General features: G+C 43.2%; 2 protein-coding genes across 2 annotated transcripts in view; one reads left to right on the top strand and one right to left on the bottom strand.

The window, feature by feature from the left end:
• NF1 (neurofibromin 1) overlaps positions 1-21,653 on the top strand; it is a 246,119-nt gene that overhangs the window by 109,772 nt on the left and 114,694 nt on the right. The window lies entirely within an intron of this gene.
• Positions 9,663-13,673, bottom strand: LOC139318120 (uncharacterized). The gene is made up of 2 exons (XM_070945398.1): positions 13,599-13,673; positions 9,663-10,441 (listed from the first exon to the last, which is right to left on the bottom strand). Exon 2 carries the CDS (start codon positions 10,429-10,431, stop codon positions 9,763-9,765), a length of 669 nt encoding a protein of 222 aa, XP_070801499.1. The 5' UTR covers positions 10,432-10,441; positions 13,599-13,673; the 3' UTR covers positions 9,663-9,762.

Genomic DNA, 21,653 nt, shown 5'->3' with positions numbered 1-21,653 from the left:
GGCTGTCCCAGGGGTGTTTTTTTTTTAAAAGGCAACTGGACTTCGTCTTTCCTTGAAGACGTTTCGCTTCCCATCCAAGAAGCTTCTGAAGAACTGAAGAAGCTTCTTGGATGAGAAGGGGAACGTTTTCAAGGAACAAAGCTAAACAAGTCCAGTTGCTTTTGGAAAAGTACCTTTGGGACTTTTTTCTTGGGTTGGCCCAGGCTGAAGCTGGGCTTCCTGGCGCACCGCAAGAAGTAGAAGAAGAAAGGAAGCAAGTGGGGGAGGGGAGAAGGTATTTATTTATTTTATTTATTTATTTTATTAGGCTTATATGCCGCCCTATCTCCAACGGACTCAGGGCGGCTCACAACAATAAAACCACAATCCATAATGCAAGTTAAAATGCCTAATTAAATCAGATACAATTAAAAACCCGTAAAAACGGTAGACGGATAGGGGTAGACGGATAGGGGAAGCTGGAGGCAGTCGCTTACTTTACTGAGGCACAGAACTGATTGGGGTATTATGGAGGCCAGATTTCAATTAATCTGGGAGTTATTAGATCGAAGAATATTGTTTTCATATGAAGTAAACAGCAGGTAGTTTTCCCCATTGTAGTGCTAGAAAATTCAGGATCTTCCAGTGAAATGGTCCAGAGTTTTGAGAGACTCCCCCCCCCGTCCACTCTCACAGCTGGTCCAGAAAGATACCATAGTAGTTGATGGTATAAAGGCCACAATGAGGTCAAGAAGAGCAAAGAGGGACGCATTTCCCCCGTCCTTCTCTTCCCAGAGGTCATCTAAAAACGCAACCAGTACTGTTTCCCTCTCATATCTTGGCCTGAAACCCAACCTGAAAAGGGCCCACATAATACAGAATAGCAGAGTTGGAAGGGACCTTGGAGATCTTCTAGTCCACCCCCTGCTCAAGCAGGAGACCCCGCACCCCATCCCATTCCGACAAATGGCTGTCCAGTCTCTTCTTTAACATCTCCAGTGAGGTGGAACACTCCCATCTTGTGAAGGCAAAGCCATTCCACGGATTAATAGTGTCAATAGTAACAATGTTGTATAGCCTTTGTATCTTAGGAATGATGGTTATGTATAGCCTTTCCTGGAATGGTTGGCTCTTTACAATAGCAGGCTAATCCTTGCCCAACAAAAGATGAATGAAGAATAGGACAACAAAGTTGTGTGTGTGTGATTTGTGGTTTCATGGTGAGAGAAAAGAAACAGTGATTGTTTTCCAAAGGTATCAGTAGCTATGGCATCATCTGTCTCCAAAGCAGGGCAATGCTGGTGAAATCTGTCTCCAAGATTAGGCCATCTTTCTTCTACTTCATTTCTTTGCAGGGATCCTTCAGTTTCAGTTTCCTCTAGGCAACCAGGGTTCAAATTATTATTTTTTTAAAGATAAAGTTCAGTGGCTGGGTTTACAAATCACAATACAGGCGGTCTTCGACTTACGACCACAGTTGAGCCCAACATTCCTGTCGTTAAGTGAGACATTTCTTAAGTGGGTTTTGCCCCATTTTACGACATTTCTTGTCACAGTTCTTAAGTGAGTCACCTGGTTGTTAAGTGAATGTGGCTTCCCCATTGACTTTGCTCACCAGAAGGTCACAAAAGGTGACCCTGGGACATAACAACTGTCATAAATATGAACCAGTTGCCAAACATCTAAATTTTGCTCATGTGACTATTGGGATGCTACAAAGGTTGTAAGTGTGAAAAACGGTCATAAGTCACTTTCTTCAATGCTGTTGAAGGTCACTGAATGAACTGTTGTAAGTTGAGGGACTACCTGTAGACTAGGCCAAAATGGGGTCATTTGTGCTCAGTATGTTGTAGAAATGCAGCCATTGTCGTAGCGTGTTGGTGAACTGAGCTGTAGCATTAAGACATAATATGATTTACTTTTTGGCTCGTTGCAGAGATACAGCAGAAGGTTTAGTGTTGTGTGAACCAGCCAGCTCTGATCTAAACAACCTTTAAAAAAACATTTCCTGAAATAATGTAATAGAAAAATTAAACAGGTGGATGAAGAAGGAATCTTGAGTCATGCTATAAATTAAAAGATAGATATAATTCATTTTATGGAATTAAAATATAAGGTTTGTAGTCCCCTGCGTAGTTGGTACTGATATTATGAAAACAATTCCCCCACAGAACTAAATCACAAGAAACTTGAATTTTGTGGAGGTTGATAAGGCAACTAGTATGGCAAAAAGGAACTGGCAGATCTTCTAGTTGCTTGCTTTGGAAGTACAGATAATTTTGGACTATCTATCTGACATGACCTGGATTTAAAGTTCTGATGGTCAGGTCCCTTCTGCAGTCATGTAACCAAACTTTAGGATCTTGGTAATAGAGCCGCATTTAGGGATGTTTGCAGTGTCCAATGGTCACATGACCACGTTCTCCAATGATTTTGCTGAAAACTGGCATTTATTTCATATTTTTGGCAAAATTATACCTGTAGTGAGCCATAGGTTTGCTTAACAACCACAGCATTCTCTTTTAACAACAGCCACAGTCTAGACACCCGGAGACTGAGAGTTCTGTTCTTGCCTTAGGTTAGGCCAGTCATCAGGAGAGAGACTATAAATTCTAGTTCTGCCTTAGACTTGAAAGCTACCTCAGTGACTTTAGGCCGGTTATTCTTTCTCAGGGTGGTGGTTGTGGAGAAAATAGGTGGCAGGAAGAGTATGTTCACTATCTTGAATTAGTTGTAAAAAATAATAAAGGTGGGGAATAAATTCAATAAAGAAGCCATTTGCTGGTTGGTTTGTTTTTGATTGCAGTAGTGTATATGCCATTGTATATTTCTTTACTTATTTAATTGTTTACTCGTTCACTCTTTCTCCTCTTAATAATAATAATAATAATAATAATAATAATAATAATAATAACTTAATTGTCATTGTACATGTATACACAGTATACCCGTACAACGAAATTCACTTAACACCCAAAGACCAGGTCTAACACACATAACAATCCCCAAACACCCCCCCCACCCACCCACCACAATTCCCCACTCCTAAACCACCCAAACATCCACACAACAGACCAAGTAATGCTGTCCAACAGTTCACTGATGGTGGCCCTTTAGTTCATTGTTGAGTGCAATTATAGCTCTGGGATAAAAACTATTCAGAAAACGTGTGGTCCGAGTTTTAATTGTTCTGTGTCTTCTGGCTTTCATACCTAAGGTGGGTCTAGAATTCTCAATCTCCTGATTTCTAGACTAGCACCTTAACCACTACACCAAACTGTCTGATAGAAGTCATTATACGCCATAGTAGTTAACAAATTATGGTTTATAGCTTATTCAGGTAAGCCACGAAAGCAAATCATGGCCTAGCCCTAGAGCAATACAACTGACTCCAGCCTTTACCAAAATCACTTTTCAGCAATGCTGAAAACAAAGTTACTTCTACATGCCTACAACGATGCAACGCCTAATCATGGTTAGTCCTTCTCAACAAATAAGCACAGATGCTTTCCCAATGTGGCCACAAGAGGGGGCACAAGCACCTTGCGCTCCTACCCTGGTGCTCGCTCCTGCTCCTCCCTCCATTTAGGATGACACATAACTTGTGATTTAATGTTTAGAACTGGATTGCATTTAGTTTAAAAAGGGGCTTCTGTTTTTTAGGATTTGTAAATGAGCAATGTTACTCAAATCCATCTTTTGGGTTATATCTGTCCCTGACCTGGAATTGAGCAGCCAGCAAATGTAGATAGATGGAGGTAGGTAGGTAGATAGGTAGATGGAGGTAGGTAGGTAGGTAGGTAGGTAGGTAGGTAGGTAGATAGGTAGGTAGGTAGATAGATAGATAGATAGATAGATAGATAGATAGATAGATAGGAGAGAAAGAAAAGAAGGAAGGAAAGAAAGAAAGGAGAGAGGGAGGAAGGAAGGAGAAAAGTTAGATAAGAGACACAGAAGCACAAATAGATTGACAAACAAGTAGTACTTCCCAAATCAGTGAATTCCAGCCACATTGGTTTTGCTCACTTGGAACTCTCAAGAGTTGTAATTTGGGCATCAGCAGAAACCCTGCCTCTTGTCTTTTTGCTATTGCTCAGTAATCAAGAACTGTGGCTTTCGGAAAAAAAAAAACCCTGCCCTCGCTTTCTTTTGCAACAGTGGTCCTTTATTGACAAAGAACACTTATTTCCCTATCATTCAGGGATGCACCTGAAACCTAAGCATGAAAAATAATATGGAGGTTGAATGAACTTTTGGTTGCTCAGGTGTCACAGGATATACTTTTCCGTTACAGCTGGGTTTTTTTTGGGGGGGGGGGAAGTTGGTTTAGCCATAGTTGCGGTAGTAAGCCTCCCAAAGTGTGTCTCTGAGGTTGGCTGAAGCTGTAGTCCCTTGCATGTAACAATTAAGTTCTATTTTTGTTGTGCAGAGCATGATTTTAGCAGTCAGGAGGGTCATTTGCCGTCCTTAAGAGCTACGTGCCACTTTTTCCTACGCCGTAGGTGGAAGCATTGTTTAGTTTAATGTTATCAGGGCTACGGTCTCTTGAGTTTTGAAGGTTTCCTGCTATTGTTCGGAAACTGGCATTTGCTTTCCCCGCTCCCTGGTCATGTGTCCTTCCAACTGCAGGTCACCTAAATGTTATCAGCCTTTGGTCTCCTGAGCTGGACAGAGTTCTGATAAAAATTGAACCTTTGGTGGAGGTTTTCCAGGACAATCTGTTAAGCGCCGCTTTCTGTTTGAAGCCTGGAAGTCAGATATTTTGGTTCCCTAGGAGAGCGAGGGAAAACACATTTTATTTTGTTTCTTTTGTTTAAAACACAGGCGTGTCCAACCTGTTGTGTGCGGGCTGCATGCAGCCCTTGGACAGCTACAAATGCAGCCCCACAAGATCATTAAAAAAAATATTACAAATAAAGGATGTTTCTTAGTTACGTACATTAGCTATAGGATATACAGATAGTCCTCAACTTAACAACAGTTCATTTTGGTGACTGTTCAAAGTTACAGCGGTATTGAAAAAGTGAGTTATGGCCATTTTTCACACTTTACAACCGTTGCAGCATTCCTATAGTCATGCAATTAAAGCTTAGACACTTGGCAACGGATTTGTATTTATGACGGTGGCAGTGTCCCGGGACCATGTGATCCCCTTTTGTGACCTTCTAACAAGCAAAGTCAACGGGGAAGCCAGATTCACTTAACAACTGTGTCACTGACTTGACAACTTGATTCACTTAACAATTGTGGCAAGAAAGGTCGTAAATAGAGCAAAATTCACTTAAGGTATTTCTCACTGAGCAACAGAAATTTTCGGCTGAATTGCGGCCATAAATCGAGGACTTACCTGTATTTTATATTCAGCCCAGGACAATTCCTCTTCACTCATTGTGGCTCAGACAAGCCAAAAGATTGGACACCTGTAGTTTAACAACAGAACAATGAGCTTGGATTATCTTGGAGATGGTTAAAAGTCTGTTCCGTTAACCCTCTGGGCAAGAGAAAGCTAACAAAGCATTTCTATCTGAAGATACATTTGCACTCAATCACCAAGGAAGCCAGAAGATTGGAAGAATTTTGGCTTTTGGCATGGTTTAGCAAGCCATCACATTTTTTGAAGTCCCTCATGGCATGGTTGTTAGAAAACAAGGCTAACAGACAGCCATTTCCTCCCTGATATTGTTCCATCTGCGTTGAGCCAGTCTTTCCCAGTGCTAAGATTTCAAACAATGCCAAAGGAAACAACTGGTAAAATAAATAAATAAATAATTTTATTTCTATACCGCCCTTCTCCCGAAGGACTCAGGGCGGTGTACAGCCTATTAAAAGAACAAGACAAACATCAGTTAAAATAATTTAAAATTATTAAATAAATTCGGCTCAATTTAAAACCCCAGAAATTTAAAACACCCAATTTAAAATTATTATGTTGATAGCCCGGCCTGGCGGAACAACAGGGTCTTGAGTGCACAGCGAAATACCCGGAGGTCGGAGACCTTACGCATTTCCGGGGGCAGTTCATTCCACAGGGCTGGGGCTCCCACAGAGAAGGCCCTCCCCCTGGGTGTCGCCAGCCAACATAACTTGGCCGATGGCACCCTGAGGAGACCCTCTCTGTGGGAGCGAACTGGCTGGTGGGAGGCTATCGGTGGCAGAAGTCGGTCTCGAAGGGGTAGAACCACCCCATTTCTCTGGTGCCGTTAGTCCTCGACTTACGACCACAATTGAGCCCCAAAATGTCTGTTTGCTAAATGAGTCATTTGTTAAGTGAATTTTGCCCCACTTTCTCATCTCTCTTGTCACAGCTGTTAACTGAACCATTGCAGTCGGTAAGTTAGTAAGATGGTTGTTAAGTGAATCTGGCTTCCCCATTGATTTTGCTTGTCTGAAGAGCGCAAAATGTGATCACATGACCCCGGGATACTTGAACCGTCATAAATATGAGTCATTTGTCAAGCATCTGCATTTTTGGACACATGACCACGGGGATGCCGCAGTGGTTGAAAGTGTAAAAACAGGTTGCAAGTCCCTTTTTTAAAGTGCCGTTGTAACTTTGAACGGTCGCTAAATGAATCGTTGTAAGTTGAGGACTACCTGTATTAAGATTCTGTTTGCCTTGCCAGTTCCAGGCTGAAGATGTGTCCCATCACATCACCTGTGAAGGAAGAGATACTGAGTTCCTGTCACCTGGCTCTTTAGGGATATAAAACGGGTTTTTGATTTTGTTTTGGTTGTATTTCTCTTCCTTTTAAAAGGTTTTTTTTTTTAATTCCAGCTTTATTACTTTTTTTTATAAACAACTCAAGGCAGCAAATATGCCTAATACTATTTTCTCTTTATTTGCCCACCCCCCACCAACCAGCAGCCCTTTGAGCTACACTGAGTGGTTGGCCCAAAGTCACCAAACAGGCTGTCATGCCTAAGGTGGGACTAGAACTCTCAGTCACCTGGTTTCTAGCCTAGTATCTTCACCCCTAGACCAAACAGGCTCCTTTGCTCTGTTTTCAACTCATTTTGCCCTTATCTATTAATGTACGTCTTTAGCCTGACTAGGTGGCTCAGTGGCTAAGGCAGTGAGCTTGTCGATCAGAAAGGTCGGCAGTTCAGCGGTTCGAATCCCTAGTATAGGTCTCCTGTGTGTACTGGGGGTTGGACTAGATGACCTCCAAGGTCCCTTCCAACTCTATGTTGTCTTTTTTCTGGTGAAAACCGTGCGGGCCACCCCTTGAAGGCCATGGCAGTTAAATGATTACAAAGGGAATAATCTCATTAAATGCGACGAATATTTTATATTAGTGAAGGATAGTTTGTTTTCTACTTTGCGTAAACCTCAAGCAGTGGCTGTCCTCTTAGTAAGGTTGAACGGTACGTAAAAGTAGAGGCTTACTTCTTCTGTAGGGAGAAGCTGAAGGGGGGTGTGTGTCCAGTTTTACATGTTTTTCCCACCCCTGCTTTAATCGTGTTCAAAACCATGCAAGTAAATCGCTCTATTTAGCAGAGAAATGAAAATGAGGGAAGGGAAAGGTTTGTCTCTTATTCTGAGCTTGTGGTTTATTTATGGTTAATGCTACCTTGGATATCATAGCTTTTTCCTATAGAGAATGTTTGCGAAAGGAGGGCGGAAAACCCCAACACAAAGCGATGCGTCCACAAAATGAAAAGAGAGTACATGGAAATAGGCATAGTCAGTCAACATAGGGAAAAAAAGGCAACATTAAATGTTGCACAAATCAGGTATGAGCAAATAAAGGACTGGATGGCAGCGTATTCTTTTTGTTTGATAGCTAAGCAAACATATAGAACAGGTTGTACCTTACAAATGATCTCACCAATTCATTATCCAGAAGTCATTGCAATCAATTATGTTCCTGAGGCAAGTTGTGAGGCTGCTTGGAGAAAAGAATGGCCCAATGCAGACACAATGTCCCTGAGTGGTTAAATAGTCTCTGCCTAAAGGTAATGGTTTCACCTGTCCAGTCATGTCCAACTCTAGGGGGCAGTGCTCATCTCTGTTTCTTTACTGAGGGAGCCAGCGTTGTCTGAAGATGTTTCCATGGTCATGGAGCCGGCATGACTTTACGCCGAGGCGCAAAAAACGCTGTTACCTTCCCACAGAAGTGGTACCTGTTTATCTACTCGCATTTGTGTGTTTTTGAACTGCTAGGTGGGCAGGAGCTGGGTCAAGGAACGGGAGCTCACCCTATCTCGCTGCGCTCGGGTCTCAAACTGGGCTGTCAGCATTCCAACAGACAAATTCAGAGTTTTCACCCACTGAGACATTGCCACCCCCCACCCCCCTCACCAATTCTCCACATATGAACGTTAAAAAAAGGCAATGTTCACCCATAATTCATGGGTGGGCAGCACTTTTGGAATCTCAAGAGCGGTGGAAGGCAAAAGTTTGGGGAAAGCTGTTGGCTGCTACCATAACGGTATCTGAAAGGAGTTTTATGTAGCGATTTTAATTTGCATTATTGGTACCTTAATTCTATTTGCTTTTAATAACACAACAGTAGAAAACACATTATATACCCTCCTATATATATATATATTATATATAGGAGGGTATATTATAGTCCCCTGGCTCAGGCTGATGAAGGGAGGAGAACTTGTGGCTCAGTGGTTAATACAACTGCCTAACATGCAGCAGCCCAGGTTCGAATCCAAGTAAGGGTAAGGCTGGCTGATGAGAGCTAAGAAGCTTGAAATAGATCTATACCAGTCTCCCTTTATTTCTTTATCAGTAAAATATATTTTATATACATATATGTATGTATGTATGTATGTATGTATGTATGTATGTATATAAAATATATATGCAGATAACATCTGTAGTCAGAAGTCATGGTCAGAAGGAAATTTTGTTGATTTTCAAAACAAAAACTTGAGTCTCTGGAAGGATTTCCACACAGTTGGCCTTGACCCGTGAAGTATCTTTCAGCTGTGTCCTACTCAACTGTCTGTCCTTGTAAGTCCGTTCAAGGATCTCCAACAAGAAAGGGCTGCATGTGCAGCTTTCTTCATGGTGTGGCTTGATTGCAAACCTTTTTTTTTTAGTCTCGAGGGTGTGAGTACCTGCCTCTTTTCGGAGAGTGCTTCTTGGTTGCATGTTGCAAATTTTTTGGGTGGTCATGAGCTAAAGTACCATCCTAGCTGTTTGTAGATCTGACAGATAAAAACTGGACGGTGGAAAGCTTTTAAGGGTATTGAGAGAGATGTTCCCAATTGATTTCAGGGTATTTTCTGCTGATGCTCAAGCAACAGAGGAAGTCATGGGTTTCAGAGACAGCGGGAAGTCATCCCAATTCAGACATTTCCTCCACTTACTGGAGTGTAAATATAAATAAAGCAAACTGGAGGGAATGGTAGAGAAACGTTGGCTCTTGTTTTTAGAAACAGAAGACTATTTACATACAGGAAGACTAATGGATATGCTAAAAAAAACAACGATGGCTAAAGATTAGCCATTTACATACCCAGCAGCACAAGATAAGCTGTTAGTGTTTGCCTTGTTTATAATCTTAGCTGTGATTTTTGATTAAAGAGTCATAGCCATAGCTCAGTCTGACTTAACTGAAGCAAAACGGCATACTCCTTTGGTTAGAAAATCAGCAGTTTTTCCATAATTGAAGGCTGGCGAGAGAGAAGATCATGGCAAATGAGCTGGAGAACTTCTTAAAAGAACTGATGACGGCACATTTATTAAAAGCAAAAAGAGAAGGGGAAAAAAAATAGCCCTCCCTTTTCACCCAGAATGGCAGCGTGCAACAGAACTACGCTTTCTTAAAAACAGAGTACGGAAATGCCAAGCAGCATGATTGCAAATAACGAAGGCACTGGGAATGCGCTGGTTCTGTTCCCAGTAGTTGATTTGGCGGAAGTAAGCCTTGTGGTCTTCCGGACTGCGTTAGTGACTTTGCTGCTCCGCCGTGTGGTTGCGTTTCCAGCCACGATAGGTTTCGAGGTCTGGTTTTGTATCGATACGCTGGTGCTCTCGGTTGCCCTCGGTGTGTCGCCGCTCCCGGTTGTCGCTGTAAATCCTTTGGTGGTGCGAACGGGTGACACGTTGGGGGCCAGGCTGCTGGGAGCAGATGTGGCCTGGCTGCTGGGCGCTTCAGAAAGAACCGTGACGTTGTTAGTGGGGATTTCGGAAACAATCGTTTCACGAGGGGGTTCGGTAACAGAGGTGGTGTTGCCCTTGGGGGCATTGGTAACAGAGGTGACGTTGTCCTCGGTGGTTTCAGGAGCAGTGGTTTTGTGGTCACCGGGAGCTTGGATAGGAGAGGTGACATTGTTGTCAGGGGGTTTAGCAACAGATGTGGTGTTATCGATAGGAAGCGGAGCCTGTTGTGTCGTAGATGCTGCAGCACCTTGGGTAGAATTGTCTGCTGTTTGCGCATAGTTAATCCTGGTAAGCAGTAGAATCACGATGGAGTAGAGTTGGGGCTTCATTATTGCACCTCTACGATAGACATAAAATGGAAAGAACATTCACATCAGACTTTGTAGGATTGCTCTCTGCTGATGACCAGCCCAACTATCCTATTTCCTTTCCAAAAGTCAAATTCATGGGATTTTGCCTGAGCTTGATAGCAATAGCACTTAGACTTATATACTGCTTTACAGTGCTTTGCGGCCCTCTCTAAGCAGTTTACAGAGTCAGCATATGGCCCCCAACAATCTGGGTCCTCGTTTTACCCACCTCGGAAGGAGGGAAGGCTTAGTCAACCTTCAGCCTGGTGAGATTTGAACTGCCAAATTGCAGTCAGCAGAAGTGGCCTGCAGTACTGCACTCTAACCACTGTGCCACCTTGGCTCTTTGCCTAGATCGATATAGCCTAGGTCCATGCTACACATTTTCCTGATGTATCTGGGTTCCAGACAAGATTTCTTTCAATGTGACCTGTAGCCTAAAGGGCATTTTGTGGATTTAAAAACTGAATATATCCTTTGGATTGTTCTCCCAGCGCCAATCAGAGCTTAATAGTTGTGCATGTCTGTTTTACGCTCTTAATAAAACATATAATCTAAAAGGATTAACACCCGTTGTTTCTGATGCTGTTTAGGGCTCAACTAATACAGGTATCCCTCCACTTAACAACAGTTCATTTAGTGACCGTTCAAAGTTGCAACAGCACTGAAAAAAGTGACTTATGACCATTTTTCACAATTACAGCTTCTGCAGCATTCCCATGGTTCATGCGATCAAAATTCAGATGCTTGGCGACTAGTTCCTATTTATGACGGTTGCAGTGTCCCGGGGTCATGTGATCCCCTTTTACGACTTTCTGATAAGCAAAGTCAATGGGGAAACCTGATTCACTCAACAACCGTGTTACTAATATAACCACTGCAGTGATTTACTTAACAAATGTGGCAAGAAATGTCATAAAATGGGGCAAAAGCCACTTAACAAATGTCTCACTTAATGACTTAAATTTTGGGTTGTATTGTGGTCGTAAATCAAGGACTACCTGTAAAGGAAAAGCTGCATTGCAATGAAGTTGCCTTTTTCACTTTTCCAGCAAGAAGTGGATTGGCTCCTTATTTAGCCTGGAAGCCCTAAAAATACCATTTCTATATTAACTATTGTGAAGTATAAATAGATTTTTGTTCATTTGTTTCCTAGCTCGACAGATGCCAAACTGTCTATGATAATTATATTGCCCTTGATTTAAGAGGGGAGAAAATCCTCCCAGGTGTTCCTCAGACTTCCTAGGATTACAACTCCCAATGATACAGATTAAAGACAATACAGATTATCTTCTTTATTCCCCCATTTATTGGTATTATTATGATGATTATCATCGTCATTATTTTGTTGCTTTGCATGTACACCGAGAGCATCTGCTCCGGAGATAAATTCCCTGTGTGGTCTAATCACAGTTGGCCAAATAAAGTATTCAATTCAATTCAGCAAAACTTTTTCTATTCTATTGTAGAGTAGAAGTGGAAAGCATTTCCCCTTAGTTAGATTGATCCCTTACAAATTCCTGAGAATTGTATGGAGAGAATGCAAAAAAAAAAAAAAAAAAAATTGAGTTTCTTGCTTTGCCCTTTTGGTTTGTGTGTGTTTATTCGTCTCTGGATGGCTTATGAGAGAAAGTGCTCTTGCAGAGCACATCTGGTGAGACAGTTGTGGGTTGTTGTATGTTAGGCTGCAGTCTATTTAGAAAGATCATCCGATGTTTACTGAAATGTTCAATAGAAATCTGTGTCATTCTCTCAGGTGTCCCTGTCCCTTGTAAGTCAAAATGAGGCAGGACCATGTACGATTTTTTTCTCTCCTTATATGCTTCTTTGTTTGCAAGTTCAGATGTTTTAACGATTATTTTTCATAGAGATCGTTATACTGAACTGTGCTTTCCCTTCTCTGCTCATTCTAAGATTTGTATGATTGTAGTGGCCTTTAAAATACTTGAAGGGTGCCAGTATTTTAAAGGCAATAATAAATTCAGTTTTGATTCCTAGTGATGAAATCAAGCCTGGTAGATATATTTGGAGAACTGAACCTTGCTTAACAGTTCTTAAGCATAGAAAGCTGCTTTCTGTGCTATCAGAAATTCGTCCATTTAGATCAGTGTTTCCCAACCTTGGCAACTTTTAAGATGTATGGACTTCATCCCCCTGTATGTTCTCGCTGGAGAATCCTGAGAGTTGGTTCACACACCTTAAAAAACATCAAGGTGGAGAAACACTGATATAGATTAACACATTCTCATTCTCCATACTGCTGCTTGTCAGCATTAGGTGGAAGTGGGGATCCAGAATTGAATAATTTGCAGTAGTTGGCAGATTCCCAATCCAAATGAAAGAAAAGCAGGAAAAACCTCTGTTAATCCATTCTAAAAACACGATTCTACAGATCTAGAGTATGGCCCTTTGCCTCTTCTGTTTCTTGTCAAATGGAAATTAAGCATCAAACATCTCCATATTTAAAAGAAGCTTGCTGGTCTGACATTCTTCTTACAGTCCAGCTTCTCCTCCTATTCCTCTGACTCTGCTTTTGCTCATTGAGCAGAGGAACACACACAGGAAGGGAGAAAAGTTGCTATAACACAGATCCCTCTTTCTCCCACAAATATAAAATTAGGACCGAGGGTCCTTGGTGCTCTCTGAGCTTGGTTGTTTTCTTGCAGACATTTCATCAACCAAATTAGGTAACATCAAAGGTGCTAGCTAGCACCGATGATGTTACCTAATTTGGGTAAGGAGACATCTGCAAGAGTGCAACCAAGCTCAGAGAGCACCAAGGACTCTTCGTTTCAACCCTGAGCTACAAATATTCTCCTTTAAAATTGGGATCGCTCACTCCAAAGCCAGGCAAAGCAAAACCTGTACATATTCTGCACCTGATAGCCTAACACATTGAAACCAAAAAAACCCAAACATCTAAACCAGGGGTCTCCAACCTTGGCAACTTTAAGCCTGGCGGACTTCAACTCCCAGAATTCCCCAGCCAGCAGAGCTTAAAGTTAAGGCTTAAAGTTGCCAAGGTTGGAGACCCCTGATTTAAACCACCAACACCAAACTTGCGATTCCTGTGCCCTTTGGATGCAGTGGGACTGCAGGCAAAAATTAAAGAATCAGTTGTTACACAACTGTGTCAAATTCCATACCTCTTCTCTGCCTTCGCTTTTTCCTTCTGAACGTTGTCTTGGAAAATGGAAAAGCCGTTCCTTAGCTTAACTACTATCCAGACTTCAAAATAGCTGTCCCAGAATATCAAGGGTGGCAATTTATGTCAAGAGTGATGTAAGCACCCAGCTAACAAAGGACTCATTTCCTTGTTTGCAAACCAAAATCCAAAGTCAATATTGTTTTAAATAGAATGACTATCTATATGGTTGGGGAAGTATTTTTAAAAATGTTCAAAGCATATTTAACCTCTGCTGCTTATGCGGTAACAATGCGCCTGATAATCTGGAGCTGCTTTATTTGATGAATTGGTGGATTAGCATCGAATGCTCCTCAATAAGATGAAAGTCTCCCAAGAGAAATCGGCAACAAGGTTTTGATCATGAGCATTGGTTAAAACTACAGATGGCTTAGGAACACAACTATTTTAGTGTTAACTGTCATATGTTGCACTTTGTTAACTTTTGTAGCCTGATTAATGAAAATCCTTGATAATTCATTATGGTAGAGAGATCAGTTATAACAGGGGTCTTCAAACTTGGCAGCTTTAAGACTTGTGGACTTCAACTCCCAGAATTCCTGGATGAGGAACTCTGGGAGTTGAAGTCCACAAATCTTAAAGTTGCCAAGGCTGGAGACCCCTAACTTACAACATTAAGGCCACCCAACAATGTTGATGGAGGAAACATATAAAAACAGTAACACAACTCTCAAAATAGGTATGATAACACTTAAAAAAAAAAAAACAGAGCCTCCCCTAATATTTTTTTTTTTCTAAAGAAGAGGGAAATCCCAGCCCTGGAAGCTTTCACTACTTCTCTTTGTACTGCAATCCTTCATCTTGCCCGCCCCCCAAAAGTTCATTGTGGATCATTGTGGATCCTGCCCACCAAAAGGATCCCTCTCCAGCATTATATTCTAAACTCGTTTCAAAACACTCAAGTTTTAGATGTGCATTCACTTCTCCCCCCCTCTTTCCCCCTCCCTCCCTCCCCCCCCTTTCTCTCACAGTTACTCTGTTTTAGAAAGGAGAGTGGGTGGTGGTAAAGTTGTATGCCTCTGTCTTTTTTTAAAGTAGCAGGTGCCTCTTTTTCTTTGGTGTGAAAGATTTTGACCTTTGTAGGACAGCCCGTGTGTGTTTTGCAGAAACGCAGGCCCTGGGTTGCTGATCTCTTTAAGTTTGTAATGATATGGTGAGGCCAACATTTCCTGACTCTGCACTCTTTTTTTTGGAACTCAACGTGCAAAACTGAAAATGAACCGCTAATGAATGTTGCAGCAAATATGATGGACATAATCAGGTTATACAACATATTCTACTGAAGGAAGCTGTGGATATTGCTTGCATCTATTTTTCCCTATTCTGTGTCTACATGGAGCTTTGTCAGGCTGGAAGAATCAGGACTACCTGTTAAGTTCCAGTTAAGAAGATTTATTGCTCGCACTTAGACACAAGAATTTAGTCAACTGTCAGCACAAGCTTGGCACTAGATAAGAGTCAGAGGTGGGTTTCAGCAGGTTCTGACCAGTTCTGGAGAACCGGTAGCGGAAATTTTGAGTAGTTCGGAGAACCGGTAGTAAAAATTATGACTGGCCCCGCCCCCATCTATTCTCTGCCTCCCGAGTCCCAGCTGATCGGGAGGAAATGTGGATTTTGCAGTAACCTTTCCCTGGAGTGGGGTGGGAATGGAGATTTTATAGTATCCTTTCCCTGCCACGCCCACCAAGCCATGCCCACCAAGCCACACCCACAGAACCTGTAGTAAATTTTTTTGTACTCTTATCTTTACTGATAAGAGTACATAGAATTCAATGGTGGGTGGGGGTTTGGACTTCAGTCTCTTGTGGCAATGTAAGGACTCCAGGCTGATTCCTCTCTTGACTCCTCGCCCAGACTCTGCCTCTGCTTGTCTTGTAGAAATCTTTATATGATGACTTCTAGTATTCTGAACTTACTTGCTATATATCACAGCAGAACTGGTTCGGTGATGTCATATCGTCACCGCTACCGGCTCGGCCGAACCGGACCGAACCGGGAGGAACCCACCACTGGTATGAGCTAGTGGCATGTTGTAAGGTCATGATAGCTCCTTACATTTTTTTTTCTTTCAAAATTCTAAAAGAGTCATCTGTGGGAGGACAAACTTCCTTGAGAGGCATCTTAATCACTGTGGCCAGTTTCCTATGTTTCTATACAACAGGACAATTATGCTCCTATCCCAGATATCTACTAACACATTTCTGAAAGATTTGCAGTAGATCTGTAAAAAAATTCTAGTCTAACAAAGCAAAGGACTAGGGGTGACCTGCTTGTAGTCTTCCAATACTTGAGGGGCTGCCACAGAGAAGAAAGGGGTCTTATTCTTGAATGCACCTGAGGGGAGAACATGGAGTAATGGCCGGAAACTTGTCAAAGAGACATCCAATCTAAAACTAAGGAGAAATTTCCTTTCAGTGAGAACAATTAATCAGTGGAGTGGCTCACCTCCAGAACTTGTGGGTGCTCCATTACAGTAAGTGTTTAAGAAGAGACTGGATAGTCACTTGTCTGTAGCAATAGCACTTACACTTATATACCGCTTTACAGTCCTTTACAGCCCTATCTAAGTGGTTTACGGAGTCAGCCTATTGCCCTCTCCAACAATCTGGGCCCTCATTTTACCCACCTCGGAAGGATGGAAGGCTGAGTCATCCTTGACCTTGTGAGATTTGATTTGTCAAATTGCAGGCAGCCAGCAGTCAGCAGAAGTAACCTGCAGTACTGCCCTCTAACCACTGCGCCACCGAGGCTCTGTAATAGTATATAGTCTCCTGCTTGAGGAGGAGGTTGGACTAGAAGACCTCTGAGGTCTTTTCCAACTCTGTTATTCTGTATTCAGATCAATAAACAGCATTCCCTTCTCTTCAAAAATACTACTAACCTGAAGAAAGATTAACCAGAAGTTAGTAGGTGAGAAGGACTCTTTGAAAAATAATCTCTTGGATGCGAACACATAAAAATCAAGAAAAGAAAACCACTGTTCTGTTTTAATAATTTCTAGAAAGCCAATAATTTTGAGAAAGCCAATTTCTAAGTTGACGGTGCCAACCTAATGTCCAGAGGCTGTTTCGTAATAGGGAGGCTGCCGCCAAACAAGACTGCCCCTTTGCCCCATCTGTCTGAGAGAAGTTGGCAGCAAGTCCATATTGGCTGAATTCAGTGGCTGCTTCTAATGTGGAGAGGGCAGTCCTGTAAGTGCCAAGCCTTAGGATTTTTTAAGTCAAAAGAAGCACTTTGAATTCCATCTGGAAACTTCATGGTGAAAATTTCAGCACCCATAAAGCACCGTACTTATCAATGTATAATGTTGATTAATTGATACCTGCATAGGATCCTGAAATTTAGATTCTCTAACCCCTGCCTTTCTCTGTGGCTGCTAGCATCCTCCTCCTTTCTTTGGGAATCCTATCAGAAAATGAGCAGAAATGTCAGAAAGAATTAAAAGCACAAGAAATACGCTTCTAAAATGGCAAAGGGTTCCGCCTGGGTAAAAGTTATTTTGCCTGATGTCTATTTATGGCAGTGTTGCAGTTGGGACTTAAACCAAAGTTCAGGTAGTCCTTAATGACTGTTGCATAGTGGCTGCTTGAAGTTAAGCGGCACCCAGAAAAGCTACGTATGACCCAGATTCAAAGTTATGGCACTCATGGTCCCCCAGTCACATGACTACATTTTGGGCATTGTATTTACAGCAGGTTGCGGCTTCCTGTGTTCACATGTCTTTTGTTTACAACATTTTTGCTGGAAATGTTCTGGTTTATGGCCAAACAAAATGAACTACAGGTAGTCCTCGACTTATTACCACAGTTGAGCCCAAAATTTCTCTTGCTAAGTGTTACGTTTGTTAAAGGAGTTTTCTCCCATTTTATGACCTTTCTCGCCACAGTTGTTAAGAGAATCACTGTAGTTACTAAGTTAGTAACACCGTTGTTAAGTGAATCTGGTTCCCCCATTGATTTTGCTTGTCAGAAGGCCGCAAAAGGGGATCACGTGACCCCAGGACATGGCAGCTGTCGTAAATATGAGCCAGTTGCCAAGCGTCTAAATTTTAATCATGTGACTGCATGATGCTGCAGTGGTTGGAAGTGTGAAACATGGTCATAAGTCACTTTTCCCCATGCCATTGTAACTTTAAACGGTCATTAAATGAACTGTTGTAAGTCGAGGACTACCTGTATGGAAACCATGAGTTCACTTAACAGCATTTGCTTTACAACTGCTGCAAAAAAGTCGTAAAGTTGGGTATCATCATATGGTCTTTCAATGGTCAAAACGTACTACCATAATTGCAGGCTCAATTACAGTTGTAAGTTGAGGACTGTCTGCATGTAACTCTCAACATTGGGCAGGGAAGCAATTGGCCCTTAGTTTTCCAGGAATCGAACACTACAGTTGTGGGTTTTGTGTATCTACTAACCCAACTTTGCTCTCACAATAACAATAGCACTTAGACTTCTATACCGCTTCCCAGTGTTTTACAGCCCTCTCTAAGTGGTTCGCAGAGTCAGCCTCTTTCCCCCAACAATCTGGGTCCTCATTTTACCCACCTCGGAAGGATGGAAGGCTGAGTCGACCTTGAGCTGGTCAGAACCGAACTCCTGGCTCTGTGGGCAGAGTCAGCCTGCAATACTGCCTTCTAACCACTGTGCAACCACGGCTCCTACAACCCTGAAGGAAAGGCTTCTGGGGGACGGATTGAGGTTCATCTGCCACAAGAAGCTCTTGCTTTTATTTAGAAATGTGGAGGCTTAAAACTAAAACGATGGCAGCTTTGCCAGCCCTGCTCCCCAGTTTGTCCTCTGAAAGAGAGCACAATATTCTCTGCCGTGTTGGCGCAGTAGTTAGAATGCAGAATTGCAGGTTAATTCTGACGACTGCCAGCAGTTCAATCCTGACCGGCTCAAGGTCAGACTCAGCCTTCCATCCTTGCGAAGTAGGTAAAACGAGGACCCAGATTGTTGGGAGCAAGGTGCTGATTTTGTAAACCGCTTAGAGAGGGCTGTAAAACACTGTGAAGCTTATTCCTCTTTAGATCCTTGATTTCAACAAGAGACTGGACTGCCATCTATCAGAAATGATGTAGGGCGGTGATGGCGAACCTATGGCACGTGTGCCACAGATGGCACACGTAGTCATATCGGTGGGCATGTGAGCTCAGCTGCGGGCCTTCTGGGCCCATCAGAAGTAGGAAAACAGGCTGTTTCCTGCCTCCAGAGGGCCTCTGGGTGGTGGTGGGGAAAGCCCGTTTTTCTCTCTTCCCCAGGCTCCAGAGCGTTTCTAAGAGGCCCTCCGGAGGCTGGAAACAGCCCATTTGCCAACTTCCGGTGGGACCGGAAGGCCTGTTTTTTGCTGTCCCCAGACTCCAGAGCCTTCCTTCCAGGGGCGGAAACGAGGTTCCCCTCCCAACCGGAGACCTCCGGGGGGGGGGGTGGGAAAGCTGTTTTTGCCCTCCCCAGACTCCTAGAAAGGCTCTGGAGCCTGAGGAGAGAGAAAAACAGGCCTATTGGGCACGTGCAGGAGTGGGGAGAGTGTGGGGGGGCCGTGCATGCATGTGCAGGGGCAGGACGCATAGAATTATGGGTGTGGGCATGCACGCGCAAACACCCCCCCCACGCTCCCCACGCTCCTGGCACGCGATGGCAAAAAAGTTAGCCATCGCTGGTGTAGGGTCTCCTGCTTGGGTGGTGGGTTAGGACTAGATGACCTACAAGGTCCCTTCTAATTCTCTTAATATTTAATCCTGTTCTGATTTAGAAGTTGCTTAAAGGACTTGGAGGTCGGTGTGTGTGTGTGTGTGTGTGTGTGTGTGTGTGTCTTGCATCTTATTTTTACTTTGTCTTTCTGGCCTTGGCACAGGTGAGCGACACCAGACCCCTTGGCTGTTCCTTTCCCTGAGCTGACCCCATTGCAACTACTCTTAATGAAATTGCCATGCAGCGTTTCTCTAACAATGCCCCGAGCTTGTCAATTCTCCTGCCTTCCTTTTGTTTTGCCAATCTGCTCCCCTTGATCTACAGTGGGGAAAATATACGGTTTTCTAATGAGGAGCAGCCCTCCTTTTTCTGAATCCTCTGCCTCGGGTAACCATGGAAATGGCTGCTGCAGTATGTAACCTGTTGGGGAAGCTGCAGAGGAGGACTAGGCAGTACAGGCAGTTGTGCCAATCCTGCCCCTCTCTACCTTTTTGCATCCAGCTCAGAAAAATTTACATTCTGGTCAGGGAGCTGCTGTCCACAGCCTCTCCAAAGGGAAACGGGGCTTGGATTTCTTTGCAGCCTTCGTTGCTTGGAAAGCTCCCATCTTTGCCAACCACAGTAGTGACGAAAAGAGAGCAGAAGCACAACAATTGCTCTCTGGAGCAGCATCCTCACTGTATTCACCAAGTAGGAACTTCCTGCAGCTTCTCTGTTCTTCAGCTACTCAGTGTGTTTCTCAAGCTGGACGACTTTAGAGACATGTGGACTTCAACTCCCAGAATACACCGCAGCCAGAAAAAATACACCAGATCCTTTTCAAACTGGAGATATTAAGACTTGGTCTCCTTCCAGCCAGCCAGGTTCTCATCAATGAAGTTTCATTGCAATTCCACCTCTACCTGACCCCTTTTGTTAAGAGTCTCGTAATGAAACCCCCCTCCCTGCTTTTTGAATAGAGACTGCATTAAGCTTAAACAAAGGAGGCTTGAGGTTTAGGTAATCATTCAAGGCTGTACCTTCTGAAGGCATCCATTTTTTAAAAAAATTGATTTATATGCCGCCCTTCTCCGGAGACTCAGGGCGGCTTACAGTGCGTTAAGCAATAGCCTTTATACTTTTGTATATTTTATACAAAGTCAGCTTATTGCCCCCACAAACTGGGTCCTCAATTTACCTACCTTAGAAAGGATGGAAGGCTGAGTCAACCTTGAGCCTGGGGAGATTTGAACATGCAATAATTGCAGACAGCTGGTGTTAAATTACAGTGCCTTGTCTGCAGAGCTATCCAGGCTCCATTAAGCGATAATGGGCGCCTTCGGAGATGGGGCTCCATCCAGAGCTAGGTAGGCAGTTCCTTGATTGCTCTGGGTGCCCACACTTGCATGGCATGTCAGGATACTTTATTATACGCCATGTTCACCAGCGGAGAGTTTTAAATCATCTTACCACCGGTTCGCCACACACACGCTCGCTTCACGCGTGTGCCTTCTGCGCTTGCGCATTGCTCACACGCGTGCCTTCCGTGCATACGCCCGGCCTCGAAAACATGGCTAAATAGGACGGCATTACGCCCGGGGGGGGGCACCTACAGTCGCCGCTACCGATTCACCCGAACCGGCTGAATACCACCTCTGATGTTCACCTGATTAAATGGTGCAAACATATTTATTTATCCCAGTTTGTGGTTCTAAGCCAAGGGTGGGGAACTATGACCCTTTTATGACTTGCGGACATGCATGGCTGGCTCAGGAATTTTGGGAGTTGAAGTCCGCAAGTCATAAAGAGGCCATAGTTCCACACCTTTGTTCTAAGCCCTCAAAAAAATGCAACACTGGCTCTCCCCTTGAACTTTGCTGTTAGTTTCCAAACCACTGTGTTCCTTTATCAATGAAAAATTGGTTCCCGTATGGTGAAAGAATGGAAAGCTGGCCTTAGGAATAAGGAGGGAGTGAGCAAATGGTTGGAGGGGGGAACTTTCAGAAAATATTACTCAGCGTGACAAAGAGGAAAGCACATGAAAAAAACTCAAAATAACCCCTGGATTATGTTTCATACGATCTGGGTCAGAGAGACACTCCAAACGGGCTCGCAAGATTCTATTATTTTGCTCTACAGCAGTAAAAGAGCATTAACTTGAATCCACACTATGCTTGTGTGGTTGACCTTGCCTGCCTCGCAGGGCTGACCGTTGGGTAGAAATTTGATGAGAGAAATAAATTAGGTCCTCTCTCCCCAACCTGCTGCTGAGTCAGCATGGGGACATTGAGGTTGACTTTCAACCTGTGTGGAGAGTTATGACG

Source organism: Pituophis catenifer, unplaced genomic scaffold (assembly GCF_029215685.1).
Source record: "Pituophis catenifer annectens isolate HBS135680 unplaced genomic scaffold, rPitCat1.0.hap2 SCAF_1, whole genome shotgun sequence".
Classification (NCBI taxonomy): Eukaryota; Metazoa; Chordata; class Lepidosauria; order Squamata; family Colubridae; genus Pituophis; species Pituophis catenifer.
The sequence above is the reverse complement of the archived record's forward strand: the minus strand, read 5'-3'. Positions and strand labels throughout refer to the sequence as shown.

What these genes read in the sequence shown, in the direction of transcription:
- LOC139318120 (XM_070945398.1), bottom strand. Translation starts at nt 10,431, where the DNA reads ATGAAGCCCCAACTCTACTCCATCGTGATTCTACTGCTTACCAGGATT.